Below are 18,650 nucleotides of genomic sequence, written 5' to 3'. Positions count from 1 at the left end.
TGCATGTTCAGTTAACTATTATGGTTAACTGATCACTTATTACATGTAAGTTGCTTTAGATAAAAGCATCTGCCAAATGACTGAAGAATAGAATAAAAATGTTCACTTTTCCTGCTGCTTTTGAACTGCTCCCTTCCCATTTGCTTTATTAGTGACTGAAAACCTAGAAGCAGGTCCACCAGAGACAAGGAACCATGTAGAACAGGTGGGCATGTGTATGTACAGGATCAGGTGGCAGGGAGGACGTGATAAGAGCAACATAGGGCAGGAAGAACAAGAGAGTAGCTGAGTGAAAAATCCATCAGTCTCAGCTGTAATGTTTTCACTGTCAGTTGGATGCCGATATGCAAATCACAGATGTTGAGCCTGGTGAGTATTATTTGCTAAAAGTCAATCCTAAGTACAGTCTCACAGAGTTACTCCCATGTGTCATACTCAGGTGGAACCGAGAAAGAATGCAGGAAGGAATTTTCTTGAAATGCCAAGAAAATTTCAAAGCGGTTTAAAATGAATTCCCCTGACGTCCATCCTGTGCTTTGCATGCATTACATGCTCATGCACATCCGCTGTGTTTTTTTTCTAGTGAGTGTACTTGGCTGCTACATCTCTCAGCACCCACTGCCCCACCAGATGTCTGGCATGCTATTTCGCTGGACCATATGGTAGCCAGCGCTGATGCAGTGCTTTACATACCAATTCTTCAGTGTGGCAGCGGAGTGCTAAACACTTGTTATGGAGGATATGTTGTTTTTGGATGCTTTTTTTGATAGAGGGTTTTCAAACACTCTGAAACAAGGACAAGTAATGAGGGTTGAAAGTTGACGTAAGCTCCTGGAGCTCTCTTTGAAGTGTGTTTCGACTGGCTGTGTTGTGTGTCTTGAATAGCATTTTTATCACTACAGTTTCATTTAGAAGTTTTAATGTTGTTGAGGTAAATTTCATTAAAAAAAAAAAAAAAAAAAAAAAAAAAAAAGCTAAAAAACTGTATCTAGCGCTCGGGCTTCTTATATTACACCTGCACTGAAGACAACTTCAGCCAAACCACTGCTGCTTCTTGCTAATGGAGGGGGGAAAAAAGACCATCTATCATTCAGAGAAAATATGTTGCTATAAAATGTGTAGGTGTCTGAAAAACAGCTCAGTCACTCACTATCATCAAGAATATGCTGCTTTCCAGCATCAACGGCAGATTTGATGGGAAATTTTTAACCCTGGGAGGGTCTTTGAGAGTTGGCATAGGTCGTCCGCAGCACTGGCCACTGTTGGAATAACATATGGGCTTGTTATCTCTTAGAGCTTGGAAGCACTCAAGTCCCGCCACTTTCTCATTAGACTGCAGCTCAAGGCAAAGCAGAGAAACAGAGCGAGGGTAGGAAACGCGGGAAAAGGAGATGAGGAATGAAAGTGACGACGTAGGAGCTAAGATGGAACTGTTACAAAGTCAAAAGCAGAATGTTAATTACGCACACAAATGATAAGAATCCAAAATCACTGTTTGTGCTTTTAAAGATGCATTTATCACATAGAAAACAGGTAATTTGAGAAGAAGTTAGAAGGTAGCGGCAGTGACTCTGGAGAGAGAGCGTAGTGATGAACACACCCCTCCCTTCAGCTGCTGTTGCAGCAGCAGCAGCTGTAAATCCCATCAGAGGATTTGCGTGTGTGTGTGTGTGTGTGTGTGTGTGTGTGTGTGTGTGTGTGTGTGTACTGTATGTGGAGCAACGTGTGGTGGTCTCCAGCTGGGTGTGTCAGGTGCTCTACACTCCAGCAGCTGTTCACAGCTCTTCACACAGCGAGAACCAACAAGCTGCATGAGAGTCTACAGATCTGGAGCCCAATCAACACTAACACAGCGGCATCACTTCATTTTCACATTCCTTAACCGGAAACTTGTGCAAATTCAATATTTTCTTTTTAAATCGACTACATCGAACTTGTTTAAGTGCTTGAAGAGTTTGGAATCTGCTATACAGCTATTGGCCTTTTGCTTCATCGTCTTTTAACCACCGATATCTTTTAAAATTCAATCAAATTAAACAGAAAAAGACGGCGCCCCTGTTCCTCAGGGAGGAACCTAAAAATCTGCGTATTTGACAGTTAATTGATGAATTGCAAAAGAGTTTATTATTGCATGTGCTGATACTCCTAAAATACATCCCGAATGACAACTCGCTTTCCGCAGCGATCCTGCTCAGGCGTTATCTGTCAGCGAGCTTTTCGCCTTCTCTCTGCTCCATTGACGAAGGAGAAGAATCAGCTCGTGAAATTTCATCTGACAACCATGGCTAGACTTCTGCGGTGTTGCAAATAGTATAATGCTCACACAGGCACAAAACCATTAAAGTGCTTACTGTGTTGTGTAGATGAAAAGTGTGGCGTGCTGCACGCTGGTTATTGCTGCATCGCGACAGAGAGCCACAAGGATATCCTAAAAAATGGGACTGATTCGCAGCCATTTACGTCTCTATAAGCTCCATTTCACAAGACCTGAGAATGACAGATTACTTTTATGATCACAACTTACTGGATGTGAGTGAAGATCACGCACATTCTCCTATGGGCGAAAATTTACCTTTACGTCATTGACCTCCCAAACAAAATAATACAAAACTCCTGAAATAAGCCAATAAAGTGCTCTGACCCCAAAACCAAAAAGCCCCTTTTGCTCAGAACTGGTCTTTAATGATGTGCTAGCAGTGAATGATACCAAAAGAGAACCCATTATCTCCACTCCAACATCTGAGAGTTGTTATTGAGGCTAAAAGGAAGATAATATGTGTGCAGCTTCTTGGTCATACAGTCAGATGTTACATAATGATGCTAGAACTAAATCAAGCAAAAACACTAAAAGGTTTATGAGACAAGTTTCAACATAAATTCTTTCTTTAATGGTGTATTTGCTTTTACATGAAGAACAGAGACAGTTATCTTGAATACTTGGTAGATGTTAGTTGGTTGTATTTACAAGCAATTTCTGAATGTTAGAGCTTGTTTCTGAAAGGAAAATAATATAATCAGATTTTTAATTTAAAATTAGATTGAAAAGGCAGAAAAATACAGGATTAGCCGTCCTGCAAGTTCTTCTCTTATTTGATTGTAGAAGCACTTACAGGATTTAGTTGCCCCCTAAAATCTGGATAAAATCAAATATTCCTGCAAGCTCATTTAGAATTTTTCTCAAAAGCACAATAGCAAGTGTCAAAAGTGGGTTTGATCACAGAGATGACAGCCGGTGTCGTGTGGTGAATTCCTAAAGATGGAGGAGCAGTGGGTGACTGGGTCCATCTTTAGAAGCATCTCTTTGAAGACAGGGGCTGTGTTTGCATTGTCTGCTGATTTCCTCAGTTACTCACACTGGATATAGTATTCAGTGTACTGGGAACTCACATGGGGTAGATGTCAGCAGCTGCTGGTCCATTTTTGACTGAAATCTGAGTTGCTTCATGGTAATGTAGCAAATATTCAAAGGTATATGTTGCATAAGCATAATTTTTCTCTCTGCATAGTTATATCTGTAGGGATCTATGTAGCGCCCCCCCCCCCCGAAGCTCTGCCCTGATGGTACACACACACATACATGCGTGCACATGTAGGCAGACACACTCCAACCAGCAGAGCGTATGTTGGAAGCTGGAGCCTATCCCAGCTGGCTTTGGGCGACAGGCAGGGTACACCCTGGACAGCTCGCCAGTCCATCGCAGGGCCACACAGAGACGAACAACCACTCACGCTCACACACACTCCTATGGGCAGTTTAGAGTAACCAATTAACCTACCATGCATGTCTTTGGACGGTGGGAGGAAGCCGGAGTACCCGGAGAGAACCCACGCATACACGGGGAGATGCAAACTCCACACAGAAAGGCCACTGACTGAACCCCTCCCCAGCCAAGGATCAAACCAGTGATCTTCTTGCTGTGAGGCCACAGTGCTAACCACTGCGCCACCATGCAGCCCTCGCTCCCATGAAGGAGCGACTTCACTCAGTAAATTATTACATTTTAGAAGTTAGACTGTTTTCTCTTCTGTGTGTTTTTATTCTGCAGCGTTTCAATCCCTAATGAAAAATATCGTCCGCAACTGCGACGTGAGCTGTCGTGATGTTTAAATGACCGTTACAGAAGAAAGACAACAGGATTATGACTGAAGCGAGTGGATTTGTGAAACCGTGGAAGCTGGAGATGTGAAACCCAGAAATCACGCTTCTTTGCTATTTGCTATTTGCTAACTGCTACGTTTTAAGCAGTGATTTCTGTTTAAAAATGCTTCAACCCAACAAACTCCTGCAGGATAGGTGTAGATAAAGTCTGAGGTGATGAAGTTTCCTGTAATCTTTAGAGACCATGTTACAGTTAATGTTTCTCTCTTTACAACACCAAGATAAACATGACAAAAAAAATGTTAGCAACTGTTTGTGAAACTGTGTTGACCATTGATGAACACAAATACAAGTTACCCAAAATATCTCCTGTTATGACTGCAAATTTTTGGTTTAAAATAAGCTTACTAATTGTATTAACATTCTCATAAATGCTAAAGTCCTATATCTCAGCGTGAATGATAGCAAGCTGTGAATAGTGCTGTTAGCTATTAGCATTAGCATACACTTACTGGCTTTAGAGCTGCTGGTTCAGGGATGTTGGGCCACGTTAATCAAGCTTATGCTTTGCTTCTGTAAACCATTTTTAGCACTCAGTGTTTTAAGTGTTATTTTCTAATAGAGAAATTATCAAATAAATACTTAAAGTAGTCACTTAGATATGTATTATTTGTTATATGATATGCAGCTGCTTGTTTCTTAAAGGATAGTTACCGCTCGATAAGTCCTGACAAAACTAAAACAGACATATCAGTCATCTGTTCTGTTCCTAAGATACAACACACAGAGTGACAAACAGGATGACTCAAGGCCAGGGAAACATGCTAAAAAGTGGAAGAAGAAACACAAGTGAATGGCAGCAATAATGCAATGTTCATCAGACATAAATATCCACTGGATCCGCATGTGCTTATGTCACGTTTTAGGCAGGCAGATAGTTTGATAATAACTTTATTGTGTCTTTAGCTGTATTTGGGTGTGAGGATTAAAATAAAACAAAACAAATTAAATGTCTTGCTCAAACGGATATTAACAGTTTGTTATTAAACTAAAACACTAAAACTACAACAAATATTTGCACCAAGTCTCTGAGTCTGAAATCGCTATCAACACGATGTTTTAAATTCTACTAATTAGGGGGAGAATTGGAATTTTTAATGACCAAACACACTTGTGCCTAGTCCATAAAGAACACACTCTTACTCTCCATCTTATGGAGTGCACATTAGCGAATTGTTGCAAATAAGGACAAATCAGGTATTGATCAGTAAGTGCTGATTGGTGGTTTCACTTCCACAGACCATCTTTGAGGGAGTCAGAGCATCTGGGGAATTGCACTAAAAAGCCATCTGAAGGCCACAGTACATCATGCTGTAAATTGATAGACCCCTTTTAGTGGCTGAGTGAGCACAGAGACAGTAAATTGTTGCTTTGAACCTCCAGCATCGCTTTGAGTTTGCAGTAAAATTCAGTTTGATAATATTTAAATAAAACTTGAAAGGAAATTATAGTTTCTACTGGGGGAAAGTTGTTGTCAAATATACATAGCTTCAGTCAAGAAAACAGAATAGTCCATGTTTTCAGAGATCCAACCATGGTTTTTGGTCAGTGAAAACCCCAGAAGTAAATGGAAATAAAGCCAAATTCAAACAGTGCTGGTTTTGACTTTAAAATCCTGTCCACAATCAGTTCATTAATTTAAGGGTGAACGCTGAAAATAATAAAGAAAAAACAAATATTACTATCTAAAAGTCTGACTAAAATAGCTATTATAAACAGCATAGAAATAAACAGTTCTATATGACATTAAGGTCCAAGGTTTTGCTAATGCAGCTGTGCTCTAGGTGACTGGAATAATCCTGTGAATCAGATGCAGAGGTGATGGTGGCTTCACAATAAGCTGTGTGGGTATATGGGTTCTGGAAAGGCCTGTGGGCTCCAATAAACCTTGTGTGGGCATTGTGACATAATGAGGAATGGTGTTTGGAATTGGAAGAGCAAAGGGCAGGAAGTGGCATTAAAGAGATGAAGAAATGGTACCTGTGGCGAGAGAGGTGGCCATTGCAGTCAAGATTCTCTAACCTTGGGTTTAGCTTGTGAAGCTCTTTTTGCGTTTTTCTTGTTATCAAGAATGCGTCACAGTATGCTTCTAAATCTTCCCATGGCTTGAATACAAAAATCTGCTTTGCCTCTTTGGCGAGTCCTCAGCGCTTTGCGAATTCCAAGCTTAAAGCATAAATCCAATGCCGAGGAGACAATGGATTTATGCTGCCCAGATCCAGATAAAAAACCATGCTTCATCTGGAATACAGATATTTTCCGTGGTGTAGAAAGCTGCCATGAGTTGGTTTCATGAGAACAAAATGCTACTGGTTGCATTTCTTGTCTCTCATCCTTTCCCAGCTGCCGGTGTTGGAGCTTGTTAGCAAAAAGTGCTATCACACCTTTCTACCTTCCACCTCTTTTCTTGCTAAGACCAATTAAATGTTCATGTGATTTACGAGTTGCTGCCCTTACTGGGACCCTAAATCAAAAAAAAAGAAAAGAAGAAAAAAATATGGTAGAAAAAACTTTCCCTTAATTAATCACCTTGGGGGGTCTCCAAGTGACTCCGTCTGAAACATGGAAGGAAATGCGGTCGTCTCGAGCACAGAAAACACAAAAGAAATGTTCCTTCCATTAAAAATGCACAGAAAATAGAAAGCTTCTTTCTCCTCCCTGGCTTCCATCAGTGCCTCCAGCAGGCCACAGCATCTGTCTTGTAGCCAGGACCTCTTTTGAAGGTTTCCCAAGTGTCTTGAGCTTTTAAAGCTCTACTGATGCTGATGGCTGCATATGGGATTAGTAAGTGCTGGTGTCATCTTCTTTTCGTCTGTCTTCCTTTCCATCTTTGTGTGGGAGCTATGAGTGTGTCGGGGAAAGGGAGGAAGAGACCCACTGGCATGACCAGGTCGCTTGTCCTTCTCCTGCAGGAAGAAACAGCCTGCTTCTGGATTCTCTTCATTTTACCTTTGCGAAGCCAGAAAAGGAAGAATTAGCATGTGTACGTGTGCTGCTGCAGAAAACACACCCCGAGGTCACAGATCAAATGAGATCGGGGCTCTTTTATTGTTGCATGTGGAGATGTGACAATGCAGACAAAATGTGTGTTTGAGTGTGTGCCACTCATGTAATGCAGGTTTAACTTGCCGTCACATCCAGCATCGACGTCGACGTGAATAACTGAGAGGATCAACTGCAGATTTGAACAAAGTCTCAGACTGAATGGAGATATCCGGTGAAAGCAATAAGCAAAATGTGCTTTTGTAACTGTACTTGTGTGTAAGGTGTGTGTGTTTGTGTGAGAGCAGCAGTTCAGCCACCAGACTTAGTGTTTAAGAGAACTTCTTTATCAACACCAGCACATTGCAGACATTTGGAGATGTTCCCTGGTGATAACAAATAGCTTCATTTATTCTTCTTTTATCTTTTTTGCTTCCCTTCGGACTTTGTTTGGTTTTTCAAAACCCTTTTATCAAGTTATTTTTAAAGGTGCAAATTTCTTCTTGCAGATCTAACATAAATCTCAGTTTCCTCCTTCCTTGACCTCAAACCGCCAAATCTAGAGATCGATAAAAGTCTGCTCGAATGATTTCAATTCCCTCATTGTTATTTTCATAGGATTTGCAACACATTGAAAACATGAGTTCAATGTGCCAAGCCAAAGTATATGTGCACAAAAAGGCCTTAAAAACAAGCTGACACAAGCACAAATGCAGCCCAGCAGGTGCCTGTTTAAAAGCAACATGATTCCATCTCTTAGTTTTGACAGCAACCACCCTGGTTGAGCTAGCTTACTAGAAAAAGCAGTAATTGGCACTAAAGCTTCCAAGCACTAAAAGCTAAAAGTAAAAGAGCAGCGAAGGCTTTCTGCTGATTGTCTTCTAATGGTTTCATATTAGCAGCATATAATGGAACACTGCTTTGCATTCGCTGCCACATCACTTCTCTAAATGTCACATTGAGAGCCAGCGGGGGGGGGACGGTTGGGTGGGTGGATGGATGATTGAGAATGGGGTAAACTTAAGCCAGAGAGAAAAATACGTAAAATGGTATAAATAAAAGAGCTGAAAATGTAAATGATGCAGTCCATGCAGTTGCTTGCTTTCATTTGAGATGTTTCAAACACCAGACAGTGATGGTGTGAGAACAAACTCTGCCTTCAGAACCCAACACCATCTCGTTGCTTCCTGTCTTTTTGTATGTCTCTTAAGACTGGAACCGGTTTTGGCACAGTAATCTGTGCATTGTAACAAACTGTTTAGCTTGAATAAAAAGCAATCTGAAGGAATCCAGGTGGACAAGGTTTTATCCCTGCTGCCTGTTCCTGCTTCTGCTCAAAGACTAATTTCATGCCCAATACGGCTACATTTTGAGACAGGCTGAGCAGGAATGCTGGTGTGTTTCTGTTACATTAGGGAACATAACAGCTGTTATTATAGGAAATGGAGTTCAGAGAAGGAGCAATGCAGAACGGGAGAAAGAGAGTACTTGAAATTCTAAATCAAGATGTAGGGCACCGGCAGGCTCAGGCACCAGCAGAACAGGTTAGTTGCTTGGTGATTTTGCATTTTATTAGTGAGTTTGTTGTGTTTGTGCTCAGCATCTCCTTCCTACACACCAACTGCTGGCCCTGTCTGGTCTGTGACTGGCATTGTGTCATCCATTTTCTGTATAAAAAGGATACCATTAGGGTTTGGGTTTTTTTTTTTAGATTTTATCTACGATACTATTTTCATTTTGTATAGAGTTTACATGTCAGTCATATTCCTGATGCTACGAGCAGGGTTGTATTTATGATACCACAGTAATGACAGTCCAATCAACCAAGTGATTGGACTGTCATTAAGAGACCAAGTGTTGCAATTGCGCTACTGGCTGTCAGTATCTAGGCATTCTTTCTATATGTACTTCTTTTGAGCTAATAATCACTCCTCATCTGTTGTAAAATCATTGGTCTCTGTTTCTATGAAGCACAATAAAGTCCAAAAATGGTGTCACCATTTGAAGTGTGGTAGAAAAGCAGCTTGCCTCTTTGGCAATATCTGTGCCACTAGATGAATGACCTTAAATAAACCCCACCACGGGTGTTAACAAATGTAATACAGCCCTCTAGTTGTTGGGGGAATTGTAAAAGAAGACATGGCTCCTACACCAAGAAACCAGCGATATCACAAAGTTTCTACATTTTCATGATTTAGGACTCAATTGAGTTGAATTAATGTCTAATTGTATCAGTTTTTGAACAAAAACCAAAATACTACATTTACCCTGAATCTTCAATGAGCAGTCTGCTTTACTGCCATTCATCTCTCTGCATGGTGAATAGTTAATGGCATGGCTTATAGAACTGCTGGTGGTTCTGTTTCTCTCTTTTTCCGTGTCCTCGTCTCAATGCAGACTCACAGATGAGGCGCAAACCTGCAAACACGAACACATCCTCCCTAATTACTGTTCTTTTGCTCGCTGTGCTCCATCTCCATCTCTGTCTTTTGAAATGTTGTCTTTTTTTTCCAGTCTTTGAAGTTTGAAATAAGGGTTGAAAGCAAGGTCAGTTTATTTATAACATGTTCACCAGAGACGTATCGTTTTCAGGACGTGGAAATCGGCAATAATTAACTAATGAAAATGAAAGATTTTTCTTTTGTTTTTTGTTGTTGTTTGGTTGTTGTTTAATTGAAAGGAAGCCTGCCAAGGAGAAGGAAAACTGTGACTATAAACTGTTGCTTGTGGCGTTTGATTATGCATAGAAATGGATAAAGTGAATGAGTTGAAACAGAAGTATCTAGAGAACAAATTCCCGCGGGAAGCTACAGTGCGTCTTTGGATCTTTACAGACAGTCAGTGTAAAAATCAAATACGGGTGTTTTAAGTTGGCGCCAGTGGGGAAACTTGAGCTCAGTGTGGAGTGCATCCGTTCTTTCTTCTTGCAGTTGAAGAGTTGTTGTGCTTTTCAACAAGATGCACTTTCCGCGACCATTCCTTGAAGGTTGGCCTATGACTGCACCCCACCGCTTTCTTCTCCCACTTCCCCCCTTTAGCTGCATTCCAAGAGCCACACAGCCCACAAGCTGAAATGGCATTCACACTTCTTTCCTTCTGTCTTGCCATCCTCATCTCCTCTCCTTTTGCACTTCTCACTCCTATGTACCCGTCCCTCTATTTATAGAGGTGACAGGATTATCACAGCATGCATGCAGTTGTTTCCCTTCTGATCCATTTTTATCTATACTTGCAGGGATCTATTTTTCAGTCGCACATCTGACTCAGTCAGCCAACTTATCCGACCAAGCCCATGTTGGTTGTTTTTGAGAAAAAGACAGACCCCCCCCCCCACTCGTCCCCACAGCATCCTCTCTTCCATCTCACAACATCTTGAAAACAGATCTCCATTTTGGTTTGGTCGTTTGACTGCAGCAATAAATCTGTTTGACTTCATTTAAAATGCTGGGCGACACAGTTGAGACTGTCTTGTCAGCTGACATTAGAAAGATGAGTTACTGGAAGACATCATTGGTGTGTGTGTGTGTGTGTGTGTGTGTGTGAGACGTAGAGAAAAGAGATGTTAGCTGTGGGAAAGTTGTTAGTGATGCTGTGCAGAGACAAAGATTCAATAATAACCTTACTGGGGAAACAAACATTGGAATATTGTTTCTTGAAAAAGGCTGTCAATATGGAGGCACAAAAAAGGCTCTTTTCAGTGCAGCATAAGTCCTATCAGATATAAATAGCACTTGGATTCATGATGTTGATCTGATAAAAAAAAAATTTTAAAGCTTAGCAGCCATCCATTAATTTTTTTAAGTATAGATTTTCCATAAATGCTTTTGTTTTGTTAAACAGTCAATGGAAAATCCTCATTACATTCTTTCATTGCAAGTCAACATGAACATTTAAAGCTGTACAAAGAAGCACAAACGTGTTAAAGTGAAACAGCTCTAGTAAAAGTCAGAGAACTGGAAGCTCAGTGTTTATTGTAGAGCCGCTGAGTAACTTTAATAGAACATTTTGGATTTAAATGGCCATTTTATAGACAAACTGATTGTAGAGAACAGAAAAAAGATGGTTACTTTTCATACAGGCTGAGTGCAACCTTGGAGTAAATTCTAACCTGACATGCACTGAGCATTTCAATTAGCATGCATGGGTAAATAAGCAGAATCTGTCACAGAGAATGACAAAGATGCTGACTGTGATTCCAGCAACTTCACCAGTGTAGTCAACATGTTCTCCTAATCAGATTCAGTACATGTCTTAAATACAAAGATTTGTCTTGTTTTTTCTTGTTGTTGGTTTCTACAGCCTCAATGAAAGATGAAAATAAGAAAGTGTGACGCATTGTAGGTGCTAAACACACCTATATAATAAGAGGTGTATAATCCAGGTGCCATGAAGCAAAAGTCCTGTCAGACAGCTGTTCCAACCAGTCACTAAACCAGCTGAATTCTCAACTCCACTGCAAGGTAGATGAGCCTGTTAATGGGAACATCTGCTCTAAATGCACTGGTTGATCCAACAACGTGGCAGGACTGGATCTGACACCTCTGCCTATCATTTTTCAGTGAGTTTTTTTTTAACTCTCTGCATCAGTTTTTACTGAATCGATGATAAAACGATGACTTTCTGCCTCACTCCTCCACAGTTTTGAACAAACCAAAGTCAAACACCATCCCTCCATAAGCTAAGCAAATAACGTCAGTTCCTAAACATAACCAAGAAACTTCATTGCCAAGAAATGAGTCCTTTTGGTGCCGAAACCAAAAGAGTGAAAGTAAAATTAAACAATGGATGCAGCAGAAAACAGAAAAAACACAGCTGTCACACACTGAACTCAAGTTAAAGGATTCTGACTCCTCTCTCTCCTCCCATCCATCCTATAAAGATTTTGTTTGTTCATTAGCTAAAAACACCAGAAGGACATTGGAACATCTTATTTCAGCTTGTAGTACTCCTGACCAGGACACCAGCACCAAACACAACTTGCTCCTCTCTCAGAAAGGCCAAATATCTATATTTGACAGAATTAGATGACAAAAAGTACCTTTGAGTGTGAAGAAGAGTGCATGGAGTCTTTGTGTGCTTGAGCCTCAAATCAGCACAAACAAACTACAAACAAGACAAACCTTTTGGCGGTTTAAGGTTTCAGCCTCTAAAGCACAGCTTACTGGTGGAGGGAAGTGTCCCAGTTTGTTCCGCTGTGAGATGAATCAGCCCAAATCTTTCCTGCCCACGTTAGGGTCCCGGGGGCGTGCAGGTACTGAGGAGATGATAGATAGCAGCCAATCACTTCCTAAGCAAACTGGGCGAAAGGCTGCAATCTGTCTTTGTCCTTTGGATTGACAGCAGCTTCCTAAATGGTGATGGAGGACTCAGTAAAGTGCACCATCATTGTCTTTGGCAGATTGAGCTTAGTCAGCCACCACAGGAAATTTCGCTGTTGTGCTTAATGGTTAATGCAGTGATCTTAAGAGACAGCACTTTCTTATGATGATCACACAAAGCAAAGAGGAGGTCACTGTGGGCCTCAATGCAAATCAAAATGGATTCAAAGTCTAATTTGTACTTCTAAAGTCTCCTAGGGTCCATAGTATTATATGTGTTCTGAAGATTTTTTTTTTAGATTAACTTGAAATTTAATTATTGATCATGCTTGTCAAGCATAATGGCTATCTTCAAATGAAGAGCGGAAAACTGGTTAATAAGCAGGGTTCTGAAAAGCCATTGATTTTTTTTTTTTTTTTTTTTTTTAAATGGCTGTAATATGCAGAATTTGTTCCTTTTTAATAAAATCTTCAGCATGAACTGCGGACTTGTTCACAGTTCGTTGAGATCTTACAAAGCTGCAACCTCTCAAATGACTTGAAAAAGAAAAATACTACCAGCTGGATCGTCCAGATTCCTGCTAAGAAAGACTGAAGAAATGTGAGGGAATACAGGCCCCTGGTGACTTTGAAGCATCTTTTCTTTTATCGTGGTGATTGTTGTGATTTAGAAATACAGAGCACAGATTTCTGAGAATAATTCCACATTTTCTCACAGTCAAATTGATGAAATCCTGTCTCTTTATGTTCCAGTGTAACAGCATCCCACACTTACACCTTATTTCAACACCACACCGGCCTCTTGTGAGTGTTTTGGGACACAGGAGGCACCTATGGCACCACTACGGCTTATTGAGAAGAATAAAAATGATGCCACCCTCCATAAGCTTCCAGTACAGTGCTTGGCAGGTCTGGTCCTGCAAATGTCAGGAGTTTCTCTGCTGCAACACACATCAAACCTAATTAGCAGAATTGCGCAGAGCTTGACATCAAACAGCATAGTCTGCTGATTACATGTTGATTTGAGTCAGATGTGTTGAGTAACACCTGAAAAAGTTGCAAGATTTGTAACCACTCTAAAAGGAAAGAAAGACTCCTAGAAGGTCTGATACTCAATAAATATTCCAGCAACAGAGTCGCTGATTTGGCAACACAGACTAGTAAAGGCAGAGGGTATCTTTGTCAGAGTTCTGGTTTCCTGTTTTATTTTGTGGATTTTCTTGTGTTTTCTGCCTAGTTCTGTTTCCTGTTCATTACTTCACCTGGTTTCATTTAGCTTTTCCATTCTGCCTTGTTGTTTTTCCTGCATTTATACACCTTGGTTTTTGTTCGCCTTTTCCGATTGGTTGTTCCTCTTGTCCTGTTCTGGTCTCCCAGATTGTCCTTCAGTTTAATTGAAACAAGATTTACAGCATTTTTTCTGCCTCCTGCCCCTCCATTCTGCAACTGGTCTCCACATCTCCGTTACTCCCTGACAATCTCCGTGTATTTGCCCGAATGCGCCTTCGGAAGTGGCAGAAATGTATGACTTTAGTGGCAAAATAGCAGAGAGTATTACAGCAAAATAGTTTACTCAGTCAACTAAGCTTTCCTGCATGTGATGAGACGCAGTTAAATGACGTAATTGTGCCAGAAATGTGTGATCACATGACATCACAGTATTACATCTTCTGCTGGTGTCAAGAGATCTACCGTATCATCATGGACGATACGATATTGCACACCCTTCTCTATTGGGTGTTTGTACTTTTCGTTTTTGTTTGTACTTTTCGAGACACATTAAGATCATATGCATTAATAATTTCTACTTTTTTTCATACTGAGGAGCTTCAGGGAGGAGAAATTCTGGTCTAAAATATGTTGAGCACAAGGAATCCTTGGCCTTTCATGTTGGCATGATCACATGCAATGCCTGGAAAATTTACTTGTTTGAGAAAGAACGGTTCATCTTCTCAGGTTGCATTACATGTGTTTGAACATGCAACTTATTGATCATCTTAGCCTCTGATTTCCTTTACATCTGATTATACCCATATAACTCATTTCTATCTATTTATGTGGCACTTGCAGCAAAAGAGTGCAGTTGTCCCTGATCACAAGGAAAGGTGATCATTAAGCAAAGAAGAACGATCAAACGGCTTCCTGTTACGGAAGCGAAACACAAGCCTGTAAAGACTTCTTCCTGCAGTACAGTACCAGTCGAATGTTTGGACACAATTTCCCATTAGGTTTAATGAGAAAGTGTGTCTTAACTTTTGACTGCTCCTGCATATATTTTCTTTTATTTCATACTAATATCTGCTTTCTGGAAAAATTTGTATGAGCGCAGAATTGGCAGTGAGCGTCTGGTGGATTCCCGCATGGCAACAGAAGCAATCTGTTTTCATGAATTCAGGTCTCAGGGCAGGAGATTAAATTGCTTCTTAGGTTCTCGGGTTGAGAAAGTTTACTGTTAAGTACCTCTGAGGGTCTGTAGCGGCATAAACCAAAGGTTCAGCAAAGTTTTCTCAGCTCCTCTTCTAGCTGAGTATCAAGGTCAGCTTTTGTTTCCATTCATCCCTGTTTGATAGTTTGTATAAAAATGGTGCAGCTTAAAGTCTTTCTACTTATGACGATTGTTTAATGAAAATGTGTTTCACAGAACTATCTCTGAAATATGCCTGAGATTATTTCCAGCATATTCTGTTACCATTAGGTACAGTTTTAACATGGAATTTTCTTGTGCTCCCAGTTCCAGCCAACATCTACAAGGTGTCAGACGACATCATCGTGAATGAAGGCAGCAACGTGACACTCAGTTGTTTGGCAACGGGCAGGCCGGACCCTGCAATCACCTGGCGGCTGCTGAACCCTTCAGGTAATACTCTTGCAATCAGTGCACATCATTATTCAAGTCTAGATGTCTGGAGGGTTGTGTGCCAGAGTTTGTCATCATCTAAACGCTAAAATTGTTACCTAAGCAACCCGAGAAGCTGCATGCTCACTTCAAAATTTTTGCACAGCAATATGGAAAAGGGTCTTTTTTTTATCACTTTTAAGATTTCACATCTCAGAGTATAATTAAACTTGATCTAGGTCACAAAAGATCTTAAAGTTATTAAATGCAACATTAAGTCAACCACAGATATGACATATTACAGGGTATCCATGTGTATTTAATAAAAGTCTTACATAGGAATCCACCCTGGTGCTGCAAGTCAAATGTGATTGTAATGAAATCAGCGAGTGTGCGGACCCCTACAAACACAAAAATGTTGGTTGTTTGCTGGTTTGGATTATTTAGGTGTGTTTTTAAAACAATGCCAATGAGGAAGGAAATCTGTAATGATCTTCGAAATGCAATCGTTGGAGCCCATCACTTTGAGAAGCCAACTGAGTCCATCATTCCTGTTCGCTCCTGTGGAAAACACACAAACTCTTCGCTGCAACATCAGATTCTCAACACAGTAAATGGACAAAACTCAAAAACATCTTAGACTTTCTCAGTTCCCATAGTGTAGAAGTTTATAATGAGATCATTTCTTTTCCTCTAAAAAAAAAACACAACAGTATAGTTTAGTTGGAAATTTTATATCTGAACAAACAAGAAAACCACAATATTGTCTTGAACTTTTCAACCAAAATGAGTACTCTCAGGGAGTTATAATGAGATGCCTGAGAAGTGATGCACCATTCATCAAAAAGAGTGTGCTTTTCCCGAGAAAACTCAGTGTGTGTTTGATCAGCGGCTTTTCTCTGCTGTCAAAGCTTCAGGCACAAGCTCACGGGCTTGCAAAAAATTGGCCTTGACCGTGTCAATAGTTCAAGCTGTCTTTCAAGGAAAGGGTGAAACAAGCTTTTGTGCTTTTTCCGGAAATGTACATTGTAATAATAAAAGCCACACATCTTGTAGCCAACTCAAAGCGTTTGCAATGCGCTCAAATGCAGCTGAGTATCAACCTCTGCATCACGAAAAGCAGGCACCAAGGAGATGTACTTTGGACAGACGAGAACAAAATGTAGGTTGTTGACCACAATGTAAAGCATCACATTTTGCAAAAACCAAACACAACATAGCTGCACAAACGCTACATCCCAGGTTTTAGTCATGGTGGTGATTTGGGCTCAATTTGCAACCAAAGGACCAGTTGTTGTTGTCTCTGATGCAACTAAAATCTTTCATTTTTTCTAGCTGCTCAATCCAATTCAGGGTCGCAGGGAAGCTGGAGCCTATCCCAGCTGGCTTTGGGCAAAAAGCAGGGTACACCCTGGACAGCCCGCCAGTCCATCGCAGGGCCACACAGAGACAAACAGCCACTCACACTCATTCCTAGGGGCAATTTAGAGTACCCAATCGACCTAACATGCATGTCTTTGGACGGTGGGTGAAAGCCGAAGTAGCAACTAAAATCATTTAGTCAACTATGAAACTGCTTGGGTCATGCAAGAGGACAATGATCCCAAGCAGGTCAGAGAGTTTACAACAGAATGACTGAAAAGAAAAACTTTAAGGTTGCTTTGATGGCCCAATCAAAGCAGACCTCAAACTGATTTAATGGACTTAGCAGGACATGAGGAGAGCTGCATTCAGAAACCTCCATAGCTTTGTTTGCATTACACTTAAAATTGCACAAAAACTAAATATTGCAACTAAAGAACACTAATGGATAATGGAAACACCTACATTTAAAAATAAAAGCCTCAAATAATACTAAAAAGTTTTTACGGGCTCATGAGAAGGTTTTTGAGACATTTTGACATAGAAATATATCGCAAAAGTGTAATGGAAACACTTTATTTCACATTTACATGTCCCCGGATGTGACATGGGGGCTCATGACCAGGTCATGTCCAGTAAAGATGGTGTGGCTTAAAAAGCCATAGCAAATTCATCGCAGCTACTAAGAAACATCAGAATAACGCTACGTAGCTACCTTGCATAAGCCACAATTCTCATAAAATCTCATCAGAAAATCAGAAAAACAAAATTACTCCCCAGTGAGTTATTAGTTTATTATTAAACAATTTAGTGATTATAGTTGAATAAATTACACTAATATCTTGTTTTTTGGTTTTAGGTTATCTCTCATTATAAGAATTCACGTCATTCAAAAACCTAATACAGACTTTGTGTTTCCATTTTCATTTATTTACATATTCCAATATATCAATGTGTAATATATATTTAGAGTTTGTATTTTCTTGTACAGGTTTTTCACATGACTGGATAACGTACATTTTTGTGCATCCTTTATGTCATAAATTAATTAAACATACAGTATGAATTCAGATACTGCGTGTCATTCACACTCTCTGTGGGAACCTTTCTTCAAAGTAACATGAGAATATCCAGCGTCTTTGGAGGATAAACATCTCTAAATCCCATTTAAAAACCACAGAAAGAACCATTCATTTTTACTCCGATCCTGTCAAAATCATTACATAGAGACGTGAAATGATTCTTCATCTTAATCTCCTCACAGCATGCAAAGCATTCCTTATTTATAAAGCAAAAATCCATTTATGCCTATGAGAAGGCATTTGTTGTCTTTATTTTTAACACATTCAAATAAATCTGCATCCTCACCTTTCATGCCCATGAGCCATTGTTCCGCTTATTTAACAGTATAAAGTAGTTTCAAAGCCTTTTGTATGAGTTCCCTCCACTTTAATTGAAACAGAAATATATAAGAAGAAGGTCTGCATTTTACTGCAGTAGAGGCACTTTTGCCGAGCATTAATGAGCTTCTTACAAAGGTCTCTCATGTATAATACTCAACTTCATGTTTCTATGCCATCAAAGTGCATCCAAAGGGTGTGTTGTTGTGTCTCTCCTTAGGTGCCTCCTCAGATATAAGTAATACTTTGGCTTTGGGATTTAATCCCATTTCAGAGAACAGATACATGTCTCAAGTCAGTGATAAGCGTGTTGTGTGATGGATGAAGACGCTCGAGATGACAAAATCGCAGCTTGATAAGAGCTCCGCGCTGATTGAAAGCCATTCTGTTTGTGGTGCTTTATCAATAGCTGCATCACTTTGTGAGTATGCCAGACATGTTTCATCAATTGCATCTGTTTTCTGCACCTGGAGGCCGAAACAAATTGAATAGTTGTGTTTTCCTCCTTCGTGCCATAAAGGTAGGATGATTTGCTCGACAAATTCTGCAGTCTTCATGTGGATCTGACTGGTTGCTATGGCCAGCTGTGGTCA

At 40.2% G+C, this 18,650-nt stretch overlaps 1 protein-coding gene across 1 annotated transcript in view; it reads left to right on the top strand.

Annotated features, from left to right (window-relative positions):
• The window catches only part of lsamp (limbic system associated membrane protein), a 294,761-nt gene that overhangs the window by 213,693 nt on the left and 62,418 nt on the right, over nt 1-18,650 (top strand). The window contains exon 4 of the mRNA XM_079246194.1: nt 15,191-15,316. Coding sequence (XP_079102320.1) covers nt 15,191-15,316 — 126 coding nt within the window. The remainder of the gene's footprint in view (nt 1-15,190; nt 15,317-18,650) is intronic.

This window comes from Telmatherina bonti (genome assembly GCF_933228915.1).
Source record: "Telmatherina bonti genome assembly, chromosome: 9".
Taxonomy (NCBI): Eukaryota; Metazoa; Chordata; class Actinopteri; order Atheriniformes; family Telmatherinidae; genus Telmatherina; species Telmatherina bonti.
This window is presented reverse-complemented; position numbering and strand designations above follow the sequence as displayed.